General features: G+C 42.2%; 2 protein-coding genes across 2 annotated transcripts in view; one reads left to right on the forward strand and one right to left on the reverse strand.

Moving 5' to 3' along the window:
- The window catches only part of kif16ba (kinesin family member 16Ba), a 59,205-nt gene extending 41,718 nt beyond the window's left edge, over positions 1–17,487 (reverse strand). Inside the window, exons 1-7 of the mRNA XM_070855756.1 lie at positions 17,391–17,487; positions 14,340–14,409; positions 14,129–14,242; positions 11,758–11,874; positions 10,355–10,452; positions 9,738–9,847; positions 6,039–6,181 (exon numbers count right to left, since the gene is read on the reverse strand). Coding sequence (XP_070711857.1) covers positions 6,039–6,181; positions 9,738–9,847; positions 10,355–10,452; positions 11,758–11,874; positions 14,129–14,242; positions 14,340–14,409; positions 17,391–17,437 — 699 coding nt within the window. The 5' untranslated portion in view covers positions 17,438–17,487. The remainder of the gene's footprint in view (positions 1–6,038; positions 6,182–9,737; positions 9,848–10,354; positions 10,453–11,757; positions 11,875–14,128; positions 14,243–14,339; positions 14,410–17,390) is intronic.
- Positions 466–3,383, forward strand: LOC139223511 (E3 ubiquitin-protein ligase TRIM21-like). The gene is made up of 2 exons (XM_070855440.1): positions 466–560; positions 1,693–3,383. The coding sequence occupies exon 2, from the start codon at positions 1,695–1,697 to the stop codon at positions 3,333–3,335; it is 1,641 nt and encodes a 546-aa protein (XP_070711541.1). The 5' UTR covers positions 466–560; positions 1,693–1,694; the 3' UTR covers positions 3,336–3,383.
- Positions 17,488–19,314: the final 1,827 nt, after the last annotated feature.

Here is a 19,314-nt window from a genome sequence, read left to right on the forward strand (position 1 = left end):
ATGTCTGACCACTTGTACATGACTCCCTGCTGCACTGCAGCAACAACAACAACAGGCCTCCATGTGGACCACAGACTGCTGCTGCCAACCAGAACGACCACTAGATGGACCACAACAGAGGGATGATGAGCCCAAAGTGAGCGTACTGCTGCCACGCCGAGCACCAAACACTCCTGGTACATGTGAGCGAACACACCGTCCGTCATGTTCAGGATCATCACTCATGATGGCCGAGGACCCGACCAACAGCCTCACACCAGTCTCTGCAGGAGGAGACGCCAGCTACAGTAAAACCTCCCTCCTCCAACTGTTGGGTGCAGAACCACCTTTGTTCCATATTAACAGAGAAGACTGGGGAGTTTCCCACCAACTGTGTAAATCAGAGGGAGGAACCAGAGGAGGAGCAGAGCTTCAACGTCACACTGCAGAACTGAAAGTAAAGTCAGTCAGAGTGGCAGCCAGGCAGCCGTGGAGACACGTCTGTGTTTCTGTCTGAAGAAAATCCAGACTGACTTCATCAGGTCTCCTCAACAACACAGCAGAGCCTCTGCCAAACACTGGTGAGTACAGATGATCACATTTACAGCTTCAACCACCAGGATCAACACAAAGCTTCAGCTCCGCTCGGCAGGAAGTTCCTCTTTTCTCATTTCACACTTGTGACGTTGGTTAAAGTAGAACTACGGCTGTTTGTCCAGCGACCACTTTAACAGCTTTAAACAGCCTCTGTGTGTCAGCTCTCAGGACTTTAGGGACTTTAAACTGATTCTCTGTGGTTTGGAGTTTAGTTTCCCTCCACTTTCCTGGTATCATCACCGTTTACTGATCACTTCATGCAGCCATACTGCTTCCTGTTTCCTCTACTGCTTCACAATAAAGGCTTTCCAGCAGAGAGCCAGCAGGAGGCTTTTAATGTGAAGCACCAAGAGGAAATGTAACGTGTTTCTCATCAGGTATTCAGAGCTTTGTTAGCAATGCTCTTCTTCATCAAGACAAAGGGTCAGTACAGCTGTAGGTTATTAAAGGATTATTTCACTATAATTCTACACTGAAGCAGCATCCAACTGATGCATGTGGAGTCAGAAATCACCACCAGAGCTCTTCTTCTAGGGGTCATTAATTCAGTGGCTCTATGGCCACTGTCACCATTAGCTGATTAGCTTAGCACAAAGTCTGGATAACCACTTCAAATAGTTTGCTAAGAGTTCTTGATAAACAGTTGAAAGAGTTATTGATTAATAGTTTCAGTAGTTTGCTAATCACACTTGAGTTTGTTCAATTTGAGGTGATTTTGTTCTTAAATTTTTCAACTTGACGTTGCAGCTTTATCATTTATGAAACCATTAGGCAGTCATTTGGTTATTGGATTAGCTTCATAGTTTTTCATTTAACCAGTTTTACTTTAACATCAATGGAACAATTTACTCTGATCCTCTTTGTTTTTTGGATACTCATATTGTGAAAACTGTTTCCACAGATTCACATCATGAAATATCACCTGCTAGCTGGAGGCATTACTGTCATGTTCTCACTTTAAAAGACGCTTCAAGTAAAAACTGGCTCTACTCACCCGCTCTCCCCTTTATGTAGTTCAGAATTACTTCACCTGACAGAAGAAATCTTTGGTTTTAAACAATAATTAAAATGTTTTTTGACTACACTGTTTTTCCTTTTCTTTCCCACTGTGTGCAGACATGGCTGCTGCCAGTTGTCTGCTGTATGAAGATCAGTTTCTGTGCTCCATCTGTCTGGATGTGCTCACTGATCCCGTCAGCACATCATGTGGACACAACTTCTGCAAAACCTGCATCACTGAACACTGGAACACTAACGACTGGTTTCTGTGCCCCATGTGTAACAAGGCTTTTACCACAAGACCTGATTTGAGGGTCAACACTTTGCTCTCTGAGATGGTCTCTCAGTTCAGACAGTCAGCTCAACAGGACGCCAGCAGCAGCAGCTCAGAGCAACAAGTGTCCAAACCAGGAGAAGTTCCCTGTGACGTCTGCGCTGGAACCAAACTGAAGGCCCTGAAGTCCTGCCTGATGTGTCTGGTCTCCTACTGTGAGACTCACCTGGAGCCTCATCTGACAGCTTCACGTCTGAAAAGACACCAGCTGATCGACCCTGTGGAGAACCTGGACAGCAGGATGTGTACGAAGCACGATAAACCTCTGAAGCTGTTCTGTAAGACCGACCAGACGTGTGTCTGCATGCTCTGCTCTGTTTTAGACCACAAGACACATGAGTTTGTTCCTCTGAAAGAAGAATATGAAGGACAGAAGGCCGAGCTGGGGAAGACAGAGGCTGAAATCCAGCAGATGATCCAGAAGAGACGACTGAAGATTGAGGAGATCAAACGGTCAGCTGACCTCAGTCAGGAAGATGCAGACAGAGTGATAGCAGAAGGTCTTCAGGTCTTCACTTCTCTGAAGGAGCGTGTTGAGAGAGGCCAGGCAGAGCTCATCAACACCATCAAAGAGAAGCAGGAAAGAGCAGAAAAACAGGCCCAAGCTTTCATCAGAGAGCTGGAACAGGAAATCTCTGAGCTGATGAAGAGGAGGACTGAGGTGGAGCAGCTCTCACGCTCTGAAGACCACCTCCATCTCCTCCAGAGTGTCCAGTCCCTCAACACCAACCAGCCTCCAGCCACCAGGGACTGGACAGAGGTCAGCGTCCCTCCACCGTCCTATGAGGGGACTGTGAGCAGAGCTGTGGCTCAGCTGGAGGAGGATCTCAGTAAAGAGATGAAGGAGCTGATTAAAGCTGAGCTGAGGAGGGTCCAGCAGTTTGCAGTGGATGTGACTCTTGATCCTGATACAGCAAATCCTTATCTCATCCTGTCTGATGATGGGAAACAAGTGTATGATAGTGATGTGTGGAAGAATCTCCCAGACAATCCAGAGAGGTTTTCTAAGTGTGTCAATGTCTTAGGAGAGCAGAGTTTCTCTTCAGGCAGATTCTACTTTGAGGTTCAGGTTAAAGGAAAAACTGAATGGTCTTTAGGAGTGGCCAGAGAGTCGATCAACAGGAAAGAGGAAATCACACTGATCCCTAAGAATGGTTACTGGACTGTATGGTTGAGTAATGGGAATGAGTACGAAGCTCTTGATGACCCTTCAGTCCTTCTCTCTCTGAGGTCTCAGCCTCAGAAGGTGGGGGTGTTTGTGGACTATGAGGACGGTCTGGTCTCCTTTTATGACGTAGATGCTGCAGCTCTCATCTACTCCTTCACCAGCTGCTCCTTCACTGAGAAACTCTTCCCCTACTTCAGTCCGGAAAATAATGATGGAGGTAAAAACTCTGCCCCTCTGATCATCTCTCCTGTCAATTAGTCAAGTAAACTGATAACTTCTCTTATTTCATGTATTGATTAATCTTAACTAAAAGGGAACAAAAGTACATATTCAGGATATAATAATAATATTGTACATGTTTTATTCTTGTTTTCTACAGAATATGTTTACTGGTGATTGATTTCCACTTCACTGATAAGATTTCTTATTTCATTTTAATTTTTCTATTTGATGTGCAGCCACAGAAAACGTGTGCAGAATATTTCTTTGTACTATAAAGCTTAATATAAGACTACAGCGTATTACAGTGAGTTAACCAATCCAACACATGCTAAAGGATCTTCCTCTAACTTTCTGTGGCGCTTCTGCTGGAAAAAACTCCACAAGTACCTTTAAATGTGTGCTGATGTTTCTTCTGTCTTCTAGATATAGATATATATATATATATATATATCTATATATATATCTATATATATATCTATATATCTATATATATATATATATATATATATATATATATATATATATATATATATATGTATATATATGTGTATATATATATATATAGATATATAGATATATAGATATATAAAATATTTTGCAGTGACTAAACATAACCCAAGTTTTCCCAGCAGCCAACCACAGGAGCAGCATCTTGGCTGGGCTTTACATCTTTTTTATGAATTGTTAGTTGGGGACATCCCTAAACACAAAAAAAGAATTTCTCATTTTGTTTATTTCTGGGCCACTTTGACCCATCTTTCCTTTGTTTAAGAGTACTGATAAGAAGGTTTATGAGTCACAGAAATCTGTAAATGTGTGATTGTGAAATAAAAACTGTAAAATAAACTAGTTGATGAACACAAGGACTGAACAATCAGTGGCCAAACACTGGGGCCGACACCTTCAGGCCGCCTGGCACAGCCAACATCATGGAGCAATAATCATCCCCGTGTCCACCCTAAACAGCTTCCTGCTGTCTTAGTCGATTTCATAAAATGATTTTGACTTTTGTGAAATGTTCAGCAAAGCCAACAGGACGTCCTACATTTGAATCATTTGCATTGGATCAAACTAAATGTATTCATCTCTACTCTGTCCTGGTGAAGGAACTTCCCCTTGTGTAAGCTTGGGTGGCAGTTAAGCTCCTTTTCCATTTACTTCACTTCATTTAACCTGGTTGCAGTGTTACGTTAATAAGCTTCAATTGCTCGCTGTTATCAGGTGCAAACATGGCTGCAGAGACAATTACACTCAGGGCTCGTTATTGTTGTTTAAATGACAAAGATGAGACAGTTTTAACCCTTTAACTTAGTGTGTGTCGTAATTGTGTCGTTTACCGTAATTAAGCCACGGTTTGCGTCATCGAAAAAAATCCTACAGTTCCTGAAAGCTGAGACGTTGCTCTTTACAGCCAGTGTGATGTCATTACGGTAATTTCACTCACACCTCTCCCAGAAGTTTTAGACTTTTCAAATTTCAACTTTAATTTGCAAAATCTGTTATTCTTGCTCAATTGCATTATTTTTTCCCACTAAAACCAAATTCCGTTTGTGTTCTTCTCTCTTTTAAACTGTTATTACACTCTTATAACGTGCAGTAAGTTGTAAATAACTGCCAGATATTGAAAACCCTTTTATAGTCAAAATAAGCAACAAAAAAAAAAAAAGTCCAGGCGGACATTTTGAGGCTGAGGTGTTAAAGGGTTAATGGACAGGCCGATACCTGTATTTTCCTCCTCAGTCCTCACCCATGTGTTTCACAATCACTAACATCCACCTGAAGTCCCGCTGCAGCAGCACCAAACGCTGAATATTCTTGTTGTCGGCTTGTCAATAGCACGGTGTTGGAATATAGCAACAGCCCTTCTTATCTATCTATTTTTATCTGTGTGTTGTACGGTGTCCTTGAGTGCCTTGAAAGACGCCTATAAATAAAATGTATTATTATTATTATTATTATTATTATCTCCATTGCAGACTTTGAGGGAGACACAACTATGACTGACCAGGTTCCCACATTAAATTCTTAGATGAACTTCTCCTTCCTTTTCTTCCTATCTTTTATTTTAGTTAGGTGAATTATGTGTTCACGTTTAGATGTAGATTTTAGTGGTTTAATATTGTCTATTTTTATTGTCTATTTTACTGCTATTTTAAGTCATGTTTCTGTTTTTAAAATAATTTCCTTTGGTTTTTTTTATCTGTGAAGCACTTTGGTCACCTTTTTGGGCTGTTGGAAAGGGCTATATAAATAAACTTTGATTTGATTTGATTTGATTTTCTTATACCTTAATGTAAACATTTTGGGAGAGGCAAGGCGTGCACACATGAGCAACGATGCAGAATGTCAGGGGGAGACGAGAGAAAACCAGACAAAAATCAATCAGGTTCGCTAATATAAAACTACACTGCAATGTTATTCACTCAAACCTCCACAGAATCTGGTCTGAAGCTCCTCACATCACATATCTGACCCACTTTGTCTCCAGAAAGATTCATTCATCAAATTCTGGACGGAAAAAAAAGTCATCTTCCTCATGACATAAATCTAATTTACTCTATAATTCCACTCCTGTACTGTGGGGGGGTCTGATCACTGGACACTTACTGGGCTCCTGAAATCCACACCGTCTTCTTATCAAAAATATTAAACCACGGATTAACTTTCAAACTCAATCCAAACCAACCCCCTCCCCCAGAGGAACAATCCACTTCCTGTTGCGGGTGAATAATGTCTGACCTGTGTGAAGTTGATGGTGAAGATGGCGTGCGAGCGGCTGCTGACGTCGTTCATGCCGGTGCTGGCGGTGGTGCGGTTGATGTTTCCGGCCTCCATCAGCTCCTCCACGTCGCTGTAGTTCTGCACCAGGTGTTTGGACAGATCTGAGACCAGGAGGGAGGCGGCAGGTAACAGGGAGTCAGACAATGAATGTCAATGTCAATAACAGTCAGTGTGTCAGTGTGTAGTGGAGGTCTATAGTGTGTGTGTGTGTTAGTTAGTCAGTGTGTCAGTGTGTAGTGGAGGTCTATAGTGTGTGTGTGTGCTAGTTAGTCAGTGTGTCAGTGTGTAGTGGAGGTCTATAGTGTGTGTGTGTACTAGTTAGTCAGTGTGTCAGTGTGTAGTGGAGGTCTATAGTGTGTGTGTGTACTAGTTAGTCAGTGTGTCAGTGTGTAGTGGAGGTCTATAGTGTGTGTGTGCTAGTTAGTCAGTGTGTCAGTGTGTAGTGGAGGTCTATAGTGTGTGTGTGTGCTAGTTAGTTAGTGTGTCAGTGTGTAGTGGAGGTCTATAGTGTGTGTGTGTGTGCTAGTTAGTTAGTGTGTCAGTGTGTAGTGGAGGTCTATAGTGTGTGTGTGTGCTAGTTAGTCAGTGTGTCAGTGTGTAGTGGAGGTCTATAGTGTGTGTGTGTGTGCTAGTTAGTTAGTGTGTCAGTGTGTAGTGGAGGTCTATAGTGTGTGTGTGTGCTAGTTAGTCAGTGTGTCAGTGTGTAGTGGAGGTCTATAGTGTGTGTGTGTGTGCTAGTTAGTTAGTGTGTTAGTGTGTAGTGGAGGTCTATAGTGTGTGTGTGTGTGTGTGCTAGTTAGTTAGTGTGTCAGTGTGTAGTGGAGGTCTATAGTGTGTGTGTGTGCTAGTTAGTTAGTGTGTCAGTGTGTAGTGGAGGTCTATAGTGTGTGTGTGTGCTAGTTAGTCAGTGTGTCAGTGTGTAGTGGAGGTCTATAGTGTGTGTGTGTGTGTGCTAGTTAGTTAGTGTGTCAGTGTGTAGTGGAGGTCTATAGTGTGTGTGTGTGCTAGTTAGTTAGTGTGTCAGTGTGTAGTGGAGGTCTATAGTGTGTGTGTGTGCTAGTTAGTCAGTGTGTCAGTGTGTAGTGGAGGTCTATAGTGTGTGTGTGTGTGCTAGTTAGTTAGTGTGTCAGTGTGTAGTGGAGGTCTATAGTGTGTGTGTGTGTTAGTTAGTCAGTGTGTCAGTGTGTAGTGGAGGTCTATAGTGTGTGTGTGTGTGCTAGTTAGTTAGTGTGTCAGTGTGTAGTGGAGGTCTATAGTGTGTGTGTGTGCTAGTTAGTTAGTGTGTCAGTGTGTAGTGGAGGTCTATAGTGTGTGTGTGTGCTAGTTAGTCAGTGTGTCAGTGTGTAGTGGAGGTCTATAGTGTGTGTGTGTGTGTGCTAGTTAGTTAGTGTGTTAGTGTGTAGTGGAGGTCTATAGTGTGTGTGTGTGTGCTAGTTAGTTAGTGTGTCAGTGTGTAGTGGAGGTCTATAGTGTGTGTGTGTGCTAGTTAGTTAGTGTGTCAGTGTGTAGTGGAGGTCTATAGTGTGTGTGTGTGCTAGTTAGTCAGTGTGTTAGTGTGTAGTGGAGGTCTATAGTGTGTGTGTGCTAGTTAGTCAGTGTGTTAGTGTGTAGTGGAGGTCTATAGTGTGTGTGTGTGTTAGTTAGTCAGTGTGTTAGTGTGTAGTGGAGGTCTATAGTGTGTGTGTGCTAGTTAGTCAGTGTGTTAGTGTGTAGTGGAGGTCTATAGTGTGTGTGTGTGTTAGTTAGTCAGTGTGTCAGTGTGTAGTGGAGGTCTATAGTGTGTGTGTGTGCTAGTTAGTCAGTGTGTCAGTGTGTAGTGGAGGTCTATAGTGTGTGTGTGTGCTAGTTAGTTAGTGTGTCAGTGTGTAGTGGAGGTCTATAGTGTGTGTGTGTGTGCTAGTTAGTTAGTGTGTCAGTGTGTAGTGGAGGTCTATAGTGTGTGTGTGTGCTAGTTAGTTAGTGTGTCAGTGTGTAGTGGAGGTCTATAGTGTGTGTGTGCTAGTTAGTTAGTGTGTCAGTGTGTAGTGGAGGTCTATAGTGTGTGTGTGTGCTAGTTAGTTAGTGTGTCAGTGTGTAGTGGAGGTCTATAGTGTGTGTGTGCTAGTTAGTTAGTGTGTCAGTGTGTAGTGGAGGTCTATAGTGTGTGTGTGTGTGCTAGTTAGTTAGTGTGTCAGTGTGTAGTGGAGGTCTATAGTGTGTGTGCTAGTTAGTTAGTGTGTCAGTGTGTAGTGGAGGTCTATAGTGTGTGTGTGTGCTAGTTAGTTAGTGTGTCAGTGTGTAGTGGAGGTCTATAGTGTGTGTGTGTGTGTGTGTGCTAGTTAGTCAGTGTGTAGTGGAGGTCTATAGTGTGTGTGTGCTAGTTAGTTAGTGTGTAGTGGAGGTCTATAGTGTGTGTGTGCTAGTTAGTCAGTGTGTAGTGGAGGTCTATAGTGTGTGTGTGTGTGCTAGTTAGTTAGTGTGTAGTGGAGGTCTATAGTGTGTGTGTGCTAGTTAGTCAGTGTGTCAGTGTGTAGTGGAGGTCTATAGTGTGTGTGTGTGCTAGTTAGTTAGTGTGTCAGTGTGTAGTGGAGGTCTATAGTGTATGTGTGTGCTAGTTAGTTAGTGTGTCAGTGTGTAGTGGAGGTCTATAGTGTGTGTGTGTGCTAGTTAGTTAGTGTGTCAGTGTGTAGTGGAGGTCTATAGTGTGTGTGTGTGTGTGTGCTAGTTAGTCAGTGTGTAGTGGAGGTCTATAGTGTGTGTGTGCTAGTTAGTCAGTGTGTAGTGGAGGTCTATAGTGTGTGTGTGTGCTAGTTAGTTAGTGTGTAGTGGAGGTCTATAGTGTGTGTGTGCTAGTTAGTCAGTGTGTCAGTGTGTAGTGGAGGTCTATAGTGTGTGTGTGTGCTAGTTAGTTAGTGTGTCAGTGTGTAGTGGAGGTCTATAGTGTATGTGTGTGCTAGTTAGTTAGTGTGTCAGTGTGTAGTGGAGGTCTATAGTGTGTGTGTGTGCTAGTTAGTTAGTGTGTCAGTGTGTAGTGGAGGTCTATAGTGTGTGTGTGTGCTAGTTAGTCAGTGTGTTAGTGTGTAGTGGAGGTCTATAGTGTGTGTGTGTGCTAGTTAGTTAGTGTGTCAGTGTGTAGTGGAGGTCTATAGTGTGTGTGTGTGTGTGTGCTAGTTAGTCAGTGTGTAGTGGAGGTCTATAGTGTGTGTGTGCTAGTTAGTTAGTGTGTAGTGGAGGTCTATAGTGTGTGTGTGCTAGTTAGTCAGTGTGTAGTGGAGGTCTATAGTGTGTGTGTGTGCTAGTTAGTTAGTGTGTAGTGGAGGTCTATAGTGTGTGTGTGCTAGTTAGTCAGTGTGTCAGTGTGTAGTGGAGGTCTATAGTGTGTGTGTGCTAGTTAGTCAGTGTGTCAGTGTGTAGTGGAGGTCTATAGTGTGTGTGTGTGCTAGTTAGTTAGTGTGTAGTGGAGGTCTATAGTGTGTGTGTGCTAGTTAGTCAGTGTGTTAGTGTGTAGTGGAGGTCTATAGTGTGTGTGTGTTAGTTAGTCAGTGTGTCAGTGTGTAGTGGAGGTAATTTGATATTTTATCAATATACAAGTTTTCAATTAAAAAAAAACTAGAAAAAAATGAAATCAGCATAAATTCAAATGAAATCAAAGAGAAACAGAATCCTGGAGCGTCTCACCTTCTACATAAGGTCCATCCTTCGGGTGCTCCCGGACTCGCAGGTTGTAGGTTTGAGTGGATTTCCTCCTCAGCAGGTCCCTCACCCTCTCGTTGTAGATCTCCAGGTAGCTGAGGGCACAAACCAATCCCAACTAAGTGCTCTGTTACCTCAGGTTTGTCCTTTTAGGTTTTCTCATGCCGTCTCTGTGTCCGACTTCCTGCACGGCTCATCTGCTTCAGTCAGAAACAGTCCAGCTGCTTAGAGGAAGCGCTTGTGAATCATGAACATTAACTACAGAGGACGTCATCAGCTCTGGTGCTGCCCGATGGAGTCAAGTTGCAAGATGCTTCTTTAAAGCTTTAAAGCTTTAAAGTTTCGGGCTACTGGGGCCTGATAAAGGAGCACTGGTGCAAAAACACCCTCCCACAAGCAGAGGGGGTGAAGTGTAGAGGGCAGAATGACACCGAAGTGCATCTGAAACTACAAACATGTCACCTGCACGTAAAGCGAACTGAGCAGGCTGAAACTTGTGCTGTGTACCAATACCTTCGGAGTGAGTCTGATCAATATCAGTGAGCCAATAAGCACGCGGCATGTTTGTACTAAGATCTGGTGGTGGAAGCGTCAGGTCTCACCTGACTTCTGTACGAAATGAAGCTTCATCCCAGCGAGTCGCCTCGGAGATCCGGCTGAACAGACCTTCACAGAACCTCGGGATCAGACCTGCATCTCCCTGAGACACCGGGAATAAAAAGAAAAGTCAGACTTTTACACAAAGCGACATGAAGTGAAAGCGTGTATGTCCATATGTGGCACAGCTGATGCTAATGCTAATGCTAAGGGGGAATCCTTATGGAGAAAGAAAGTGAGTTTTTAGTTTGTCCACATCACCCTCTCTTATATAAAGCGTATCTAATCTCCTCTGCCGCTCGGCCTGCAGGTTCATCTTCAGTGGAGATCAAACACACAAATAAAACCTCACGAGGCTCCGCGGGGGTTCAGGACTCGTCTCCCTCCCCGAAGCCAACACAACAGGCGGATCGGGACCTTCGACACTTCGGACTCGTCAGCAGACGGCGGAGGACACTAAGGTCATGTCCTCCATTATTTCAGAGAATTTAGAAAGGTGCTGGTGGATATTTTGATTTATTATTTATTATTAACCATTTATAAGCCGACACTAAACAAATGAATCGAGTGTTTGCAGCAACATTTCTCTTATCAACACGGTCAGTGTGTACGCATCACAGCCTGATTGATCGTCTTCCTTTGAGCCTCAGAGCGTCAAAAAACCATTAAAAACACATCAATGAGCCTCACTGCTGCACTGGCTGACATGTTCCTTCATCACCGCAAAAAATATGGATTCATCCGCCGCTGAAAATAGTCCAAGACAAATGCCCCATTTCCTCCTGTGTGTTTGATAGAGACTACAGTGTTTTACACCACAGCGGACAGGAGTGATTGATTGAAACTGGAGGACAGTGATCCATAACTTGAGACCAACGTCCACCTCTGTACTCGGCCTTCGCTGTGACCTGAGCTACACCTCTGAAGTTTCCTGACTGCGTCACACTTGGTTGTGTGACAATTCATCCACAGAAAGTTACGCCGACATGCGAACACTTGGAGGAGAACTCAGGATGTGACTCCAGAGCGGCAGCGGCTAATCAATTAATCAATTAGCAGCAACTGTTTTGATATGAAGTGAGACTCTTTGATAATATGACTGTAATTTGAATATCTTGATATCTTTTGGGCCGTTAGTCGGACAGTTTGAAGACATCGTCATGAACGCCACCCCCCCCCATCTACTGGAGAAGTGATCAACAGATAAACCGATCATGAAGACAACGGTTAATCAATCGGCGGCCGGAGCCTTCAAGTGACGACGTCACCGCTGCAGCAGACAGCTCGACGGTCTGGACCTGGACAGTGAATCCTGTCGCTCTGTTAAAACGGTCTTTGTGGAGAAGAGGGTCTGCAGTGTGAAGGTTAAATATTATATATATTATATATATGTGGAGTTTTGTCTCACTGGATTTCCCATCATGGTGTAGGACTTCCCCGAACCGGTCTGACCGTAGGCGAAGACACAGGCGTTGTAGCCCTCAAATGCCGCCCTCAGCACGTCTGAGCCCAGATCTTTGAAAACCTGCAAATAAAACAAGAAAATAAGAGCTTTTATTTCTGCATGTTTGATCCACTGACAGGCTCAGAGTGTTATTCTAAGTGTGTGACAGCATTATGGAAAGGATCCCTACAGAGAGAGACCTGGAAGATCCTTTTGGTTTAACCACAAACAGCACACACACCAGACTACATTCACTAAAACAGGGATCAGTTACCGATCTACTGTTGTCTCAATCTGCTAGTTTGTTTGTGTTGTTGAATGACTTTAGTGTTTTAAAGGGTTAGTTTGGATCCATTATATTACATCAACTCAAACAAACTAACCAATTGAGGCAGAGCTAGACTAGGTATTCCTGACTTCTATGAGCTACAATCCCTGTTTTAGTGAATGTAGTCTGGTGTGTGTGCAGAGAGCGATATAACGGCTGTTTGTGGTTAAACCAAAAGGATCTTCCAGGTCTCTCTAGAACAATAATAATACTAATAATAAAGTAAATCATAGAAGAATAACTTAGTCCTTAACTCTAAAACCTTTGTAACTGCCACTCATTTACACACCAAAATATTGGATTGGACCTAAAAATTGGACCCAGGGTCAAAAACTCTGTGTTGCATGAGATTGCAAAACATTTTGCTCCAGATCTGAAGCTCACATGACTCAGTGTCTCAGTATTGACGCTGCAGAGCTGTAATGTGATACGTCAGAGTTGGAGTCATGTTAAACACACACACACACACACACACACACACTCACACTATCAGCCAAAAGCTGCTTTGACCAGGAACAAGAGTTTGATAAATCCTCCGCCCTCTGACCCCAAATCCAAACCTTTGTTACCACTAATCACCTGAAAAGAACAACGGGAGATTTGCAAAACGGTGTTGGAAAATTAGCCAGATTAGTCCTTTAAACGCCACACAGCTTTATTACAGCCGTCTTATCTCGGCACGCCAGATATTGTTGTTCTCAGACTCAGATAGGAACGTTCACATGTCAGCAGAACAACGTCCGTAGTAGATGTGAGCAGAGATTCTTCAAAACTTTTTTCCCCATTTGGTGCTGTGGGTCTTGGCACTACAGTTCCCATCATGCTCAGGGGGACATGTACAGGTCACCTATTACTACATACCACTATTCATTTCATTCTGTGTATCTTACCTAATGTAATCTCATCTTTTCCTAATTTTATTGATCCAGAGAGTCGATTTTACAGCCGGGAGCAAGTAGCCAGTTTCGCCCCTGTTCTGTCGTGCACAGCCGGCCCGGTTACGTAGCATAAAGAACATTAAATTCAACAAACAAGAGACGTGGTGGCTGAACCAGGAGACCGGGATTCAAGTCCAGAGAGAGAATAATCTATTAATATTAATATTAATCCACTTGCTTAACTTTAACTGCTTAAATTTCAGTTTTCTCTGGCAGTTTGGTTAGGTTTAGGCACCAAAACTACTGGGTTAGGTTTAGGAAACGATGGTGGTTTGGGTTGAAATAATCAGCGTAAAAGGCAGCGTCCATTAAACACAACACACACAGCTGAGTGTGAACAGCCACGACAGCTAAATAACGTCAGCCTAATAGATTTTATTCGTGTTTTTAATGGCCGATCATTTTTAAATGTCGTTCTAACGCTTCTCTTTGCCGACGTTAAGCCGTGTGTGTTTGGAGGCAGCTTTTAAAATAGAAAAGGCAAAGGAAGCGTCTTGTCAACATCCCCAGACGAAGAAGTCAAGACAGTATCGGCGCTTTTCCGTTACAGTTGTAGATCTATTCACCTCGACTCGACTCGGTTTGGTTGGTTTTCCATTACAGTAGCGTACCTCCTCAAAGTGGGGGGGTCGTCTGGTTTGTGTGTATCCGTTCACCTCGTTCACAGAAATAATAAAAACTGTTTCCAGCGTTTTAAAAACAAAACGGAGGGTTTGATTCTTGTGAGCGAGTCGCTCTCATGACTCATCCAGTGACGTCACTCCCTGATTGGCCAATCAGTGGCCTGCAGTCTGGTGACGTCACCTGGTACCAGGTAGTATAAAATGACGAGCCGAGTAGGTGCTAGTGGAAAAGCGCCACACGTGATGTTACGGTAAAAGATCTTAATCACCTCTAGTCATCATCAAAGTTCGGGGCATAGAACTCAAAAGGTTCCACAGTTTTGACTCAACTCAGATTCACGTCAGTAATACGGAGGTAAAACCTCCTCTACTCCCGAAGCCGTCAGCTGATGGGTGTCTTTAAACGGAGAGAGAGGAAACAGAGACGCTCCGTCACTGTTACTCACCTTTTCCTGGGACACGAACGTGGAGCTCTTGCAGTCCATGGAGTCGTAGGAGAAGTCGTACGTGAACGTTTTGGTTCGATCCCTCATCGAATCACCTGCGAGGCCATCAGGGATCTTTGGAAACCAGAGCACAGGAGATAAAGCAGCAGCAGCTTCGGCTACGAGGATGATTTTAATCCGCAGTTACAGCGAATAAAGAGGCAGAACGTACCTTGAGGTTGGTGATGGAGGTTTTGGTCCCCTCCATCTTGATGATGCATTTTGCAGTCATGTCCTTCTCCCTGTGAAAGATCAATAACGATTATGTGCTGAGCTGCTGATCTGACAGACTTTGGTATCTGTGGACTTCTCTAAGTCGACTAAACTCTGATTTACCTTCAATCAAAAGGAAAACTTTCCATGTATGTTTGGCTCTTTAAAAGTCAGTGTAGCTCATTTCTATGTCATTGTTTAATTCTTTATTTAAACTGTGTCATACAGTCTTTGTAATTAAACTACTCATCCTTCCTTTGACCACAAATACCAAGAAATACCATAAAAAGGGCAGAACAACGGGGCATTTTCAGCTCTATTAGATAGGATAGAAGTAGAGACAGAGGCACACGACACTGTGGACGATGCAGCTAAGAAGGATTTGATCATTTTGAGGAACAATATTTGTGTAACACAGACAGTTTAGTGCATCAGCTGCTTCAGGTGGTTTAAGAACAGTTTTCCACTTGGGCTCAATAATTAATAAGATAATAATTAACTGACATTGCAACATGGAGCGCAGAAGCTGCAATTGTTTTGATAAAACAGGTCAAATATGGGACCAAACAGCATCAGAACGAAGAGAAACTTTGTCCTCCACATGTAAGAAACTGTGTTTGTTTGGTGTTTTTTTTTTTTTTATTGTGATGCAAAAATTAGCATCCCCACTTATCATGAATCATGTTATAATTCTAATATCCATCAAAATAACCACAAGGTGATGTATTTTTATTGTGTGACCTGTTTTCCAAACTGTTCTTCATCACCTGCTATTAATTCTGCATCACATAAAAATTTAAATCATGAAACACGACATCTTTTACACACATTTTCCTGTTATCCAGACTCAAATACCTGCTGGAGTGTCTCTGTAAAGTCTATTTTAACCCTTTGTGGTCTCTTGTGTTCACTTCCCAGACGGAGCCGGCTGGCATCAATAAAACCCACCTGACTGAACCTGAACTGCGCCGTGTTGGTTTAGTCGTGTGTAATCTTTAATCTGTCTCCACCCACGGTTTGTTCTCCGGCTCAACATCACCCGTTTCAGGTTTCAGTCAGAGCGGGAACAGAAGGCGCTTTCACTTTTAAAAGTACCAGCTGTGCTCACTGGGACGTGAAGGTGAGCGACATCATGTAACAGTGAGCACCGTCGTCGTGAGAGAGACGTGAACACAAACACTTCAAACTGCTCCGAAAAAGGTGTTAAAAAGGGTTTTTGGAGGCAAATCACAACTACTTTCATGAGCCAATTCATGCTTTGGGCTATAAAATAACCCCAAGGGTCACGGTGTGTTCAAGAGCTGCATGTTGTCTGTGTTTATAACCCTGAATATAAATATAAACATTTGATCAAAAACACAAGAAGTCACTAAATAGTGAAAGATACTGATTGTAATATCTTGATGTACAAGTGGACTAACAAAACCCAAAAAAAGCAACAACAAAATGACATGACAGGTAATATATTATATAAAAACAGCAATAATGTCAAAATAATATTTAAAAAAGGCAAATAAATAGGTAATAAATGAGCTAAAACAGGTTTCACTGGCCTACTGTTGCTCGTTTTATCCAACAAAGGGTCTAAAACCCAAATATCACTTCTACTTTCACAGGAGATGAAGAAAATATTAATTATTATATTAAATATTTAAGATGAAACGTTTCACTTTCTGCTTAAAAAGTCTTGTAAATGTAATTCAGATTTTTAGACAAACCACAGAGCGACTCAAACATCCAGACAGTGTTTGGGCATTAAAAAGAAATCATTACTTGATTCATCTATGAGTCAACTAACCACATTCAACTTTAAAATTACTTAAAGTAATTAAAATACTGAACATTTGATGGTTTCAGTGTGTTTCTGTTTCTTATCCCCGTGTTTTTAGGATTGTTCATGTCAGACAAGATAAAAAAAAAAAGTTTTAAAAATGAGTTATCTAGTTAAAAGTGTCAGAAGTTGGCACTGGTCACTCATTTCTTCACCTAAAATCAGAAAAGCTCATTTTTCAGGCTGTGTTTTATGAAGATAAAAAGGTTCCTGCACTGCTGGCCGGGTTCAGACGCATTAGTTTAACGAGACTTAATCATCAAATTAAATTATCATTGAAGAAAAGAGACTTGAATATGATACTGACTCACGTCCAGCTCTACTGGGGACACATTACAGGTTTAAAGAAAGGATGTTGAGCAGTATTTCAGTTCCCTGTGCAGCATCAGTGTCCAGACAGACACTGTTCACTAGACTTGTTCCTCCTATTCTGTCTCTTTAATGTTCCTGCATGTTCTATATTCACCTTTCTAGTTTGTGCACCAACAGATCAGGACAAACTCAGTCAGCATTAAACCTGGTCCTGGGATTAAGTGATAACACTGACAGGCTGCAGCACTGCTGTGATGATGGTGCAGACCAGGTGTGTGTGTGACAGCAGCCAGGCTGTAAAATCCTACAAGGAAACAGAACATGAGCCAAAACACCTGCACGTAGGTGAAAGTAACCCTGAGGTTTGGCAGGTGGGAACCTGGTTTAAACACTGTTTGGGGGTAAAACAGTGGTGGAGGTGTCAGGTTGAGTAGAGATTAAGACCTGAAATGATCTGCACGGTTCCTCTTCTTCAGTGAGCAGCAGCACCTGCTCTCACCTGTCTGTCCCTCACAGACAGGTGAGAGCAGCAGCACCTGTCTGTCCCTCACAGACAGGTGAGAGCAGGTGAGAACATGCCGTCAGCCACTCAGTGAATACCTGCTGCTGTTTAAAGCACACCTGACTGCAGGGGGAAACTCCACCGCCTTATAACACTCACTTTAAATAACATTAATCCACAGCTATAATAACTTTAAACGTGTTTGCTGATAGAAAATCTGCCATTCATGAGTTTAAACAGCCGGACAGCCAGCGGCTACATCTGTAGTAGCTCAGTTAGCTCTACTAAACAACGGGACTTTGACACTAAACTGGCTGAAACATGATGGTCAGCCTTCAACAACCGTGTTTTAGTGCTGAACTCACCGCCTGTTCATGGGCCTGACCCGGACAGCCACCCGAACCGATGCCATCGCACATCCCGCTGTCGTCCGCCGCAGTCCGGTCGGTTAGCCGCTGCTTTGTAACAGCTAATTAAGCTAACCGGCTAACTAGCTAGCATGAGACACACAGTGGGGTAAAGGGGGGGGGCAAAAGTCACAGAGATAACCGACAGACTGCACACGTAAATGTACAGACGAGGCCGATAGCGGGTGAGGAGGGGGGTGAGAGAAGGTCGCCGCCACGGACAGATGTTATCACCCTCCGGTGACACCGCGTCGCCGTCCCGGTGTGAGCCGGCTCACATCCATGGTCACCGATAAGTAACTTGCTAGCCTGTTAGCCTGCTAGCCCGTTAGCCCGTTAGCCTGTTAGCCTGCTAGCTGTCCTGTGACAAAAAAAAGAGGCAAAGTAGCTGAGAAGCTCCAGCCGGTAGAAACATTACATCTGTACGGAGGCCCGGAGAGGACAAACGAGCAGCTCCGCTCTACTAGTGGTCAGAAACAATCATTAAAACATGGAAAAGTGTTATATAAATATATATATACAGAAATATGTGTAAAAATTATATATATATGTATATATATTTTTAAAAAATAATAGATATTATAAATATTTGCATCTGTACATAAAATATATGTATAAAACTGCCTATAAATACAGATATAGGTGTGATAGAATATCTTTATGTGTATGTATGTCTACAAACAGAAAACATATTTCCTCTATATGAAGAAATAGATGTATAAAAACATATATTTTTGCAATTGTTAATAAAATATCTTATTTTTTTCAGCCTCGCTGTTGTTGCAACAAAAAGTCAATAAATCGTTGACAGAAAATTAATCTGAAAGTATTTTTCTGTGATTTGTTTTGGTTCCAGCTCCCTAATGGGAGGATCAGCTGCTTTTTTTTTTTTTTTTTTAGAGTTGAGATGATTATTCACGTATCCAATCAAATTATTTTAATCTTCTATTAATCATTTCAGTCATTCATCAAGCAAAACAATCAAAACGTCTCCTGATACCGGAGGATAGTGACTGCCAGTCTGACAAAACGTCACCTTGGGCTGCAGGAAGCCATTTTACAGACTAAACAATCAATTAATTCATCACAAAAATAGTTGTCGTGGTAATCAATAAAGGGCAATTGTCTTAATTTATGTGAATATGTGAAGGACTACAGTGTTGATCAGATAAAACACTGATGGTTCTGACATTTCATTTGACCAAATAGCATCAGAAAATTCACTAATACTAAAATGTTATTTCACTATTCATTTCCCACACTGGACTTCTGTAACATTTAATCCATCATAAGAATTTGTTTTGTCAGTATGAACTGAATTCCAGTATTTAGATTGTAAACTTTATACTTGTACTCTTTGTACTACTATTCAGAAGAATACTTACTGATACTTTTTACTCCCCCGCATGTATCACGTTTAGTTACTCTGTAGATTAAGATTTTACATCCAAGATATGACAGATGTGTCCTAATAATAATAATAAGAAGAAGAATCATAAGAAAGAGTTTTAGATATGTATAGTAAATAAATACATAAATAAAAACTGTATATAATAATAATAATAATAATAATACAATATTTACTTTTATTGACCTGACTTTTACATGTTAAAGTATTCTAATGATATATATGATAACATGATCAACACTTTCGACTTGTCTCGGACGGCAGCCTGCCAGAGTCGCTCCTCGTCGTCTCTGCTTCAACTTTTGTACTGTACTCTGGCAAAGTAATTTCCTTCTGGATCAATAAAGTTGATCTTATCTTATCTTATGATAGTCAGAAAGGGAACTTTAACCTTTAATTCTTTAATCACTGAAGTACATTTTTACAGGCAAGAGAGTAATTTCCCAACGTTCCCTTGTGATATCAGTGATTATT

Source organism: Pempheris klunzingeri, chromosome 3 (assembly GCF_042242105.1).
Source record: "Pempheris klunzingeri isolate RE-2024b chromosome 3, fPemKlu1.hap1, whole genome shotgun sequence".
Lineage (NCBI taxonomy): Eukaryota > Metazoa > Chordata > Actinopteri > Acropomatiformes > Pempheridae > Pempheris > Pempheris klunzingeri.